Source organism: Podarcis tiliguerta (genome assembly GCF_965153285.1).
Source record: "Podarcis tiliguerta genome assembly, chromosome: 6".
Taxonomy (NCBI): domain Eukaryota; kingdom Metazoa; phylum Chordata; class Lepidosauria; order Squamata; family Lacertidae; genus Podarcis; species Podarcis tiliguerta.
The window spans coordinates 87,692,762-87,702,867 of NC_139539.1; the positions used below are offsets into that span (position 1 = coordinate 87,692,762).

The window sequence follows — 10,106 nt, forward strand, 5'->3', positions numbered from 1 at the left end:
GGGTTATGGAAAAAGAGACCGCAGGTGGGCTTGCAGCCTGGCAGGCAGCAAAGAAGATGGACGAACCTCCTCAGCAGCAAATAGCTGAAAGTTAGTGCAGCAGGCAGTGAGACAGGATTGGGTCCCTGGCACCAGGTCATTCCCATGAGCAGAAGGAGTGTGCTTTGTGCTGCGAGAGCCACAGCTTGAGTTGTCTGTGGGTCTTTCTCCTGACCAGAGGTCAGAGGCTAGAGAATCGGGGCCTTCCTTGCAGCCCACTTTCCCCCTCACAATGAACCGAGGGCCAAACAATGTATCTTCTGTTTATCTTAGGTTTGAAAAACAGTATTTCCAGTGGCGTAGCGTGGGTTGTCAGCACCCGGGGCAAGGCAAGTAATTTGCGCCCCCTAACCCGGGGCAAGGCAAGTAATTTGCGCCCCCCCCCCGCTGCACTGTCCCTCCCCCAGATAGTCCCTCGCTCTCTCTCCGCACCGCACCGCACCGCACCGCACGCCTGGCACCCTCCCCTCGACAGTGGGCGGCGACCCGGCAGCTCGGATCGGATTCGCACAGCCAGCACTGCAGTGAGAGAGAGTGAGTGAGCCAGGTAGGGGCAGAGAGCTGCGAGTGCAAGCGCGCCCCTCCAGATGTTGTGCCCGGTGCGGCCGGCCCCCCCTGCACCCTCCACGCTACGCCACTGAGTATTTCATATTTATAAGCTGCACAACTAAGTCTAGAGTTCCTCAGAATTGTGATGGGAAACAAGAGTGGTCCTCTGGAACCGTTACCAGAATGTCTATATGAGCATTTTTATTTTATTTTTAAGTTGCAAAGTCACCAGTTTCAAGAAGAGTAATGCTAGATTTATGGCAGATTTTACTTCCTCCCCCCCCCCCCCCCGCCGCCGTTCTACCTTCATTTTCTGTTGCTAACTCAACTAGAGATTTTGCAGCTGGGATCAGCCTGGGACGTAAGAACATCAAACATTGCTGATTCTGGCTGAACTCAGACTGGAGCTCATTTTATAGCTTACTTGAGCAAGGAAGGGATACTTTTATGCCATGATACTGTTAGCACAACTGTCATCCAGTGAAAGCGGTAAGGAGTAATTAACCGTGGCTTCCAGGTTGCTTATATGAGGGCCCAGGGCTGTCTATTCTTTGCAAATCTCTTGCAACTTGGCCTCCCGTACACCCACCCCTCCTTAGCTTAGAATATCAATAATAATACAGCCGTACCTCGGATCTCAAATGCCTTGGCTCCCAAACAAATCGGCTCCCAAACAATCAAAACTCGGAAGTGAGTGTTCCGGTTTTTGAATGTTCTTTCGGAAGCCAAACATCCAATGGGGCTTCCGCGGCTTCCGATTGGCTGCAGGAGCTTCCTGCAGCCAATTAGAAGCAGTGCTTTGGAAGTCGAATGTTTTGGAAGTCGAACGGACTTCCAGAACAGATTCCTTTCGACATGAAAAAGCTTCCCCATACAGGGCTGCATCCAGATGTCTTCTTCTTCTTCTTTTTTAAAAAATATTTTTATTAAACCATTTTAACAAAACAATTATCAATCAAAATAACCAATTACTTTTCCCCCTTCCCTCCCTATCCCACCCTCTAAGGACTTACCTCAGCTCCCCCCTCTGATTTGTTTACACATATTATTCTCTGCATGTTAAAAATTGTACATATCATTACCTTATCTGTCATATAGTCTACTAATAAATTTGTGGATGTTTATTCAAAACCTGCCAAGGAGTCCAAATCATTTTTTTGTTTTTTTAGACAGTTTGTTAAGTTCCCATTCTTCCTTGAAGTCGCGGTTGTCCTTATATGTCAGCTTTGCCAACTCCGCATAGCTCACCAGTTTTTCTTGCCATTGTTCTAAAGGTTGTCTTCTAAAGGTTGTATAGTTACTTATCTCTTTGACCTGGGGAGGCATCAGTTTATTCCCCCCCACCCCTCCAATTATCTTTAGGCAGCTTTTCAGACTTGCTCCTTTCCCCAAGGCAGTGTTCCTTATTCAAAAACCAATCTCCGTCTATCTCTACAAGTGCACCTTTTCCTTTTCAGACAAATGTGGGGAAGGAGAAAGTGAGGCTAGGTGTGGATCTCTCATCCGACAGAAGCCGCTGTGTCACCAGTGTGGTGTAGTGGTTGAGAGCGGTAGTCTTGTAATCTGGTGAACCGGGTTCGCTTCCCCGCTCCTCCACATGCAGCTGCTGGGTGACCTTGGGCCAGTCACACTTCTCTGAAGTCTCTCAGCCCCACTCACCTCACAGAGTGTTTGTTGTGGGGGAGGAAGGGAAAGGAGAATGTTAGCCGCTTTGAGACTCCTTAAAGGGAGTGAAAGGCGGGATATCAAATCCAAACTCTTCTTCTTCTTCTTCTTCTTCACCACGGCTTCCTGCCTGGTACAATTTTCCTCCAGAGAGGAGAATTGGGGAGCATGGAAGCAGGACTGGGAAAGGTGCCCACTTAAGGCTGACCCAGATTCTTGTTGCAGAAATCAAGCAGGGGTGCTCACCTAAGTGGGTAAAAGGTAAAGGTAAAGGGACCCCTGACCATTAGGTCCAGTCATGACCGACTCAGGGGTTGCAGCACTCATCTCACTTTATTGGCTGAGGGAGCCGGCGTACAGCTTCCAGGTCATGTGGCCAGCATGACTAAGCCGCTTCTGGCGAACCAGAGCAGCGCACAGAAACACCGTTTACCTTCCCGCCGGAGTGGTACCTATTTATCTACTTACATTTTGATGTGCTTTCGAACTGCTAAGTTGGCAGGAGCAGGGACCGAGCAACAGGAGCTCACCCCGTCACGGGGATTCGAACCGCCGACCTTCTGATCGGCAAGTCCTAGGCTCTGTGGTTTAACCCGCAGCACCACCCGCGTCCCACCCATATATACAGATATGGAATGGGGACGGGGACGGGGAAATAAACATTGACGTCATTCATTATCTAAGGCAAGGGTAGGCAACCTAAGCCCCGGGGGCCGGATGTGGCCCAATCGCCTTCTAAATCCGGCCCACGGACGGTCCCGGAATCAGCTTGTTTTCACATGAGTAGAATGTGTCATTTTATTTCAAATGCATCCCTGGGTTATTTGTGGGGCATAGGAATTCGTTCATTCCCACCCCCAAAATATAGTCCAGCCCACCACATGGTCTGAGGGACGGTGGACCAGCCCACGGCTGAAAAAGGTGACCTTGTTGTAGTCAACCAGCATGGCCACTCTGTAGACTCAGACTGGTAGTCGATCCCAAGCAGAGGTGGATCCCAGTGCTTGATAAGCAGAGATGCCAGGGTTCCACTCCCTCAGCCCTCTCCCAAATGAACAGTAGCAACCACCACCAGAGCCAGATTTACGAATAAGCTAAACAAGCTATAGCTTAGGGCCCCCCAAAAATTAAAGGAAAAAAACAACCTGAATGTACATTTCCAATATATAAGATAAAAAACAAATAAAATAAAACCTACAAACAGCAACAGCGTTTTGTGTTGTGTAGGCTCCTATAGCCTGCTCCCTGAAATATCACTGGTTTGCTCATTTCTATATATAGCAGGCATGTCTAAAATCCAGCCCGTGGGCCAAATCCGGCCCCCTGGTCGATTTAATCTGGTCCCCCAAGCAATTCTGAGAAGTGAATCTATTGCGGCCCCCGAGCGCCTTGTGGTCGGCTTGTTCTGCACAGGATCCAATGCATCTACGGAGAGCTGAAACTCTGCAGCGTCAACCCTTGGAACCACTTTGGCTGGCCCTCACGCATGTTCACTTCATCAAATCTGTCCCTCTTTGAAAAAAGTTTGGACACCACCGATATATAGGGTGCCTACATTCTGCATGTGCAAATGGCTTTAGATTCCTATTAGGTCCATAAATCACCATATAGCATATATTCAACACAAAAAACAGTGTTGACAAAGGACAGCTGGACATATAAAGGGCCCCATTACCTTCAGTAACTTGGGGGCCTCATCAAACCTAAATCTGGCCCTGACCGCCACCAAGACCACTTTGAAGGGCTTGGGTCTGCCTGCGTACTAGGGCTTGAGTTCCATGCTCCCCAATGTCTGGGTTTCCCAAGTCCAAAGTGCATGCAGGAGGAGCCTAAGAGGGATGACAGACAAGCTCTGCCTTGATAGACATGTATTACCGTATTTTTCGCTCTATAAGACGCACCAGACCACAAGACACACCTAGTTTTTGGAGGAGGAAAACAAGAAAAAAAATATTCTGAATCTCAGAAGCCAGAACAGCAAGAGGGATCGCTGCGCAGTGAAAGCAGCAATCCCTCTTGCTGTTCTGGCTTCTGGGATAGCTGCACCGCCTGCACTTGCTCCATAAGACGCACACACATTTCCCATTACTTTTTAGGAGGGGAAAAGTGAGTCTTATAGAGCAAAAAATATGGCATATTGAGGAGAAGAACTGCTTTATAGGAAGAGGCCACGTTTTTCTTCAGTGCGTGGCTGCAGGCTATTCAGAACAACCCACAGAAAGGCAGAGACAATTTAATTAAATATTGAAATGTGAGGTCAGGTTATTAAAACAATTCTTCCATTTTTAGGAATAAGCTTGCCTTTGGCACCTTGCCGCAGGCTGTTCTGCTGCGTTAATTCTGGGAGTTCCACTTTTGCCGGCCCATGTCTTGCTCTTGCCAGGCAAATTCACGAGGGAAGCAAATATGCAAATTGGGTGTCTTTGCGGACTCATCTGGGATTCAAAGCAACAAACAAACACTTTCATGCAAAACCAGAATGGAACCCCTGAAGTCATGAGCCCGACTGCCTTTGAATCTCCGTTCCTTTGATCGCAACAATTGCCAATTGCCACGGCTCTGATTTCCATAGAGATCTTTGCTTGCTGCTGGGAAATGAATGAGAGCACAGGGACTGCACACAGAGAAAGGAATGGCTCAGCATTCTGACAGCGGCTGGCCAGATGCCACAGGGAAAGTCTCAGGCGTGAAAAGGTGGCAGTATCCAGACCTTCCCGTTTGCTGGTCCCCGCATCTGACTGCTCATCGTCTCTGCCCTGGGAGAGCCAAGCAGTCTTCCCCAATATGATACCCTCCAGATATTTTAAACCAGCTGCCCTCCAGGGCTGTGCTTGCTGGGAAAGATGGAGGTTATAGTCCAAAACATCTGGAGAGCACGAAGTTGGAGAAGGCCAGTTTGGAGCCTTTGATGCATCTGTTATCCAAGACTCATTGAATCTAGATTCAGGCAGGTAGCCATGTTGGTCTGATGCAGTCACAATAAATAAATAAATTAAAAAATTGTCCAGTGGCACCTTAGAGACCAACTAAGTTTGGGTATAAGCTTTCGTGTGCATGGTATCTGAAGAAGTGAGCTTGCACATGAAAGCTTATACCCAGAACAGACTTAGCTGGTCTCTCAGGTGCTACTGGTCGATTTTTTAATTTTTTTCATTGGATCTAGTAAACCCCACCAAGTGTCTCTGTGAGCACATTGGCCATGCTAGCTGGCAGCCAGCACCCCAGAAGTTTTCAAGATGCCAACAGGATTGACAAAAGCTTCTGTGATCTCCCAGCTTTGGAGGAGGAGGAGTTTGGATTTGATATCCCGCTTTATCACTACCGGAAGGAGTCTCAAAGAGGCTAACATTCTCCTTTCCCTTCCTCCCCCACAACAAACACTCTGTGAGGTGAGTGGGGCTGAGAGACTTCAGAGAAGTGTGACCGGCCCAAGGTCACCCAGCAGCAGCATGTGGAGGAGCGGAGACGCGAACCCGGTTCGCCAGATTACGAATCTACGGCTCTTAACCACTACACCACACTGGCTCTCTAGTGCCTAAATGAATGGAAAATGTGATGTTTACTGGTGAGGGATTAGCTCAGATCCCCACTGGATGGGATGCAGGTTCTCGATACATCCTCTCATGTCTTTTCTTTGGTTTATTTCAGATCTGAATGGATGTCTCCCGGAAAGCGATGGCTGAGCAGAACCCTTGCTTGGAAATGCAAGTCTTGTTCACCATGGATCCTGCTCCAAATAAATTTGGGTCAGGAGGAGCAGAACGAGTCACAGGAGAAAGGATACCCTGGGAAATGTCTGTGCTGGTCCTGTCTGTGGCCCTGGAAGAGTCTGAGCCAGCTGAGGAGTAACATTTTCCCCTTTTACACTGATACGGCTGTCCGATAGTTTCTTTAATTGTTGAGGATCTGAACAAGTTGCGGCCAGGAGGCCCATAAGAAAGATTGCCCTCCGACCAGTGTGGGACTCCTCTTACCCCCAAGAAAGAAATTAGTAGTGAAAAGTCGGAGAGAATCGAGAGTGGGGAGGGACAGAAGGGGGAGGAAGGAAAAGGTTGGTGCTTTCAGGGGTACTGAGAATAGTCCTGGGCAGAAGGCAACTCCAGTGGGGGGCAGAGAAGGATTTGCTTGAGGTCATTCCATGAAGGAACCTCCATCGATAAGTTGCAAAGCTTTTAGGAGCAATGATTGTGTCGAGGGTGCTGTGTTTCTGGGCTACTGGAGCCTGAGGACATCATATGAAGTCTCTGGTCCATCTGCCATTGCTTTGCTGGAACTTCTTCTGCGACAGAGGACTTTTGCTGCCCGCCTCGTGACACTCCATCAGAGATGAGCGCAGGCCTGCCTTTGTAGCAAGGAGGCCCGAGGGAAGAGTGGGCGCTTCCATCGTCTCACCATGGTGCTTCCACCCCCGGACAAGCGGCATGTGTGTCTCACCACTATTGTTATAATGACCAGCATGGCATTCATGGATGCTTATCTGGTGGAGCAGAATCAGGGGCCCCGTAAGATTGGCGTCTGCATCATCGTCCTGGTAGGAGACATCTGCTTTCTGATTGTGCTGCGCTACGTGGCTGTCTGGGTGGGGGCTGAGGTCAAAACGGCCAAGCGTGGCTATGCTATGATTCTGTGGTTCCTCTACATCTTTGTACTGGAAATCAAACTCTACTTTATATTCCAGAACTACAAGGCTGATAAGAGAAACCTGGAGACAGTGGCCAGGAAGGCACTGACTTTGCTGCTCTCCATCTGCGTGCCAGGACTATACTTGGTGCTGGTGGCTTTGGACAGCATGGAATACATCCGCACTTTTCGGAAGAAAGAGGACTTGCGAGGAAGGCTCTTCTGGGTAGCCTTAGACCTCCTGGATATCTTGGACATTCAAGCCAATCTGTGGGAGCCACACAAGACGGGGCTGCCCATCTGGGCAGAAGGCCTCATGTTCTTCTACTGCTACATTCTTCTCCTGATCCTCCCTTGCGTATCGCTCAGCGAAATCAGCATGCAAGGCGAGCACATTGCTCCGCAGAAAATGATGCTCTACCCTGTCCTGAGCCTGGTGACCATCAACGTCGTCACCATCTTCATCCGCGCCATCAACATGGTGTTGTTCCAAGACAGCAGAGTCTCCACCATCTTCATCGGCAAGAACATCATCGCCATCGCCACCAAGGCCTGCACGTTCCTCGAATACAAGAAGCAGGTGAAGGAGTTTCCCCAAAACGCCATTGCGCTTGAGCTGCAGCAGAACTCGGTGCCCCACAACCAGACGGTCCACAGTTCGCAGGGCATTGCCCACGAGCAGTCGCCCACCAGGGAGATCTTGGACACATGACAGGGCTCCTCGGGCGTTGGCGCTCGCTCACCTTCCCTTGGCGGAGTGGGAGAGGGGGATTGTGCTCTCACCCCAGCACCCAGAGCTGTCCCCACCCCCGGCACAAGGTTCTGATCAAAGTGGTGGGACACCCCATGCATCTCAGGTATTTCCTTGGGGCCCTCTAGAAAGAAAACAAAACCAAATGGACCTCCGGAAAAGAACTCTGCCCCAGTCAGCATCTGATCTTTTCTATCTGTTTGTTACCTGTGCATCACAACATGATGGGAATGAGGATTTTTGTTATCACAGTCTTTTCTAAGGAAGGGAAGGGAAGGGGAGGGTGGGGAGGGGAGGGAGAATCGGGCCTTGCACTTTTACCAGTGTCCCTGTAAACATGGGTGTCTTATTTAAAATGGCTGTGTTTACAGTTTCTTATTTTTAAGACGAAAAAGCCACACCGTTTGATCATTGCTGGGAACTCCAGCAGAGTCCGGACAGTTTTATAACATCCGGCAGCAGCTCCTGGTTCTGTTCAGCTGCTCACAGCAGCCATGCCGTTCTCTTCAGGCGTAGGTGCAAGAGTTGAGGCGTGGCAACTCTCTGGGAAAAGAGGACCTCCAACGTGGCCAAAGTGCTAAGGCAGCCATGCCAGGAACAGCGTTTGACAGCCAACGGAATGCTTTTGTAAGGGTCATTCTGATGCTTTGTCAAATAATTCAGCACAAGGTTCCTGGGTTTATTTTAGTTGGGGGTTGGGGGTTGGGGTGTAGGACGATTTTCTCATTTTCCAACTCTCAGTCCTGGTGGCTTGATTTTTCCGGGGGGGGGGGGTATTTCGCCAGAGGGGTTCAGGGTGAGGAGAGCTGCCAGATGGGGCTACAAGTGGAAGCTGCAACCCTAAGGATGATGCAGGTTCATTTTTATTCTAGTAGCAGCGGCAGCGGCAGCTGAATTTAAAACAGGGCTGCTTTTGTATAAACCACACAGTCTTTCTCTAGGCGAGAGCAGGAGCCGGTCCCTCTGTGCAGGTCAGAGGAGCAGCAGTCAGATCCAGCAGAGGATGGGCAGCAGTCGGATCCAAGCACCATGAAAACGCTACCAAGAATGGAGGCCCCATCCAAGCCAAAATAAGGTCTTGCAGTGTCTCTGTCCCGCTTTGAAGCTGCTAGCAGCAAATCAGGCTGACACCCAACCCAATGGCCCCTTCCTTATCGGTGATCTTTTCTCCTATTTCCATACCTAGCTCTGGCTTCTCCTGGGCAGCCTCGCAGTGTCTGGGGGCAGCTGCTCCCATTGCATGTGTCATGCGCCATGCGCCTCCCTACCCCCTTCAGCCATGAGGCCCATTGCTCACTTGCCCCGTTCAGCTGCACAGGAGAAGGGGTCACGTTTGGCGGCCTGCTGCCATAGCCCAAGCGGTCAAGTTCCAAATTGTGCTGAGGTTGCCACCGGCCCGTGTTTTCATTGTACATTTTGATACCTCGGCCTCGGTGTCAGGACAGAATACATCAGTTCCCTTATGCAAACCCACAATGGGATGCCTCTCTGAGGAGGTGGGCCTTGGTGCAAAAGGAAGGGGGCTGGCAAACCCCATGGGCTGCCATTTCTTCCTCTAACCCCCCCCCCAACTGGGCAAGCAATACCCAGCCGTTGTTTTCCATGCCTCCAAGCGGATGGCAGCAGAGGAGAGGGACCCCGAGGCTCAGCGGCAGAGGAAAGGTTTGAGCTTTCTGACCCATGGAATTGTCACTCCGCCAAGTAATGGTGGGGAGAGATATGAGGAGATGGAAACAGAGGCTGAGCAGAGGAGGGGTGTGTCCGGGAAAGTGTGGGTGACTCAAGGGGGTCTGCGCTGCAGAGTCTTGCTTTGCGAGGTGCTTCGCCTGGGAGCAGCAGCCTCTTGGGCCCTGAAACCCTCCCCTGCCCCCAGGGGGGCCTTCATTGCATATCCAGCACTCCTACAAATCTGCTACTCTCAGGCCATAACAGCAGGGTGTGTTTTGGAGTCATCTAGCTGCAGCCATCCCGAAAAGGAAGTATAGAAAGGTGCTGAGCTCACCCAACAAGAGGGTACTCTCAGATAATGTTGTCACTTGCCTGGGGAGCGACACAATTCCCAGGGGAAGTTTGGTCCCTGCACAGGACTCTGTTTTTATTTTGTTTGAAGACGGTTCTGTTTTTATGTAATAAAGGGTTCTGGACACCCAGCGGGCAGCTGCTTTCACTATCTGTGTGTCTTATTTGCCAACCCTTCAATTTCATCCCTGCTCTTCTCCAGAAGTCTGCACAACATCTGCAAAAACCTGCACAGGAAGTCCATCTCTGTAGGATCCTCCTCCCGGTCTTTCTCAGGAGACCAACTACTCAGTTTCATGCAGCCAAGTTATGGCAGAGAACCCCTCCAGCTGATATTCTTCCCCAAACCCATCCTACTACCTTGTAGCCCCCGTTGCAGAACTAGGACCAGCTGATTTTGTACCTCTGCATGCAGGAAGGTAAGGTTAAGGAGAAAAGGAGCCCACTTCCTAGGAGCGGACAA

General features: G+C 50.2%; 1 protein-coding gene across 2 annotated transcripts; it reads left to right on the top strand.

Moving 5' to 3' along the window:
- Positions 1 to 6,294: 6,294 nt before the first annotated feature.
- TMEM121 (transmembrane protein 121) lies at positions 6,295 to 9,791 on the top strand. Of its 2 annotated transcripts, XM_083445386.1 has the most exons (2): positions 6,295 to 6,784; positions 6,932 to 9,791. In XM_083445386.1, exons 1-2 carry the CDS (start codon positions 6,647 to 6,649, stop codon positions 7,583 to 7,585), a joined length of 792 nt encoding a protein of 263 aa, XP_083301512.1. In that variant the 5' UTR covers positions 6,295 to 6,646; the 3' UTR covers positions 7,586 to 9,791. The 2 variants fall into 2 exon arrangements, with proteins under 2 accessions (XP_083301512.1, XP_083301511.1); XM_083445385.1 differs by having other exon boundaries at positions 6,295 to 9,791.
- Positions 9,792 to 10,106: the final 315 nt, after the last annotated feature.

Bases quoted from the DNA above. Each gene is read 5' to 3' on its own strand.
- TMEM121 (XM_083445385.1), top strand. From the start codon at position 6,647: ATGGTGCTTCCACCCCCGGACAAGCGGCATGTGTGTCTCACCACTATT.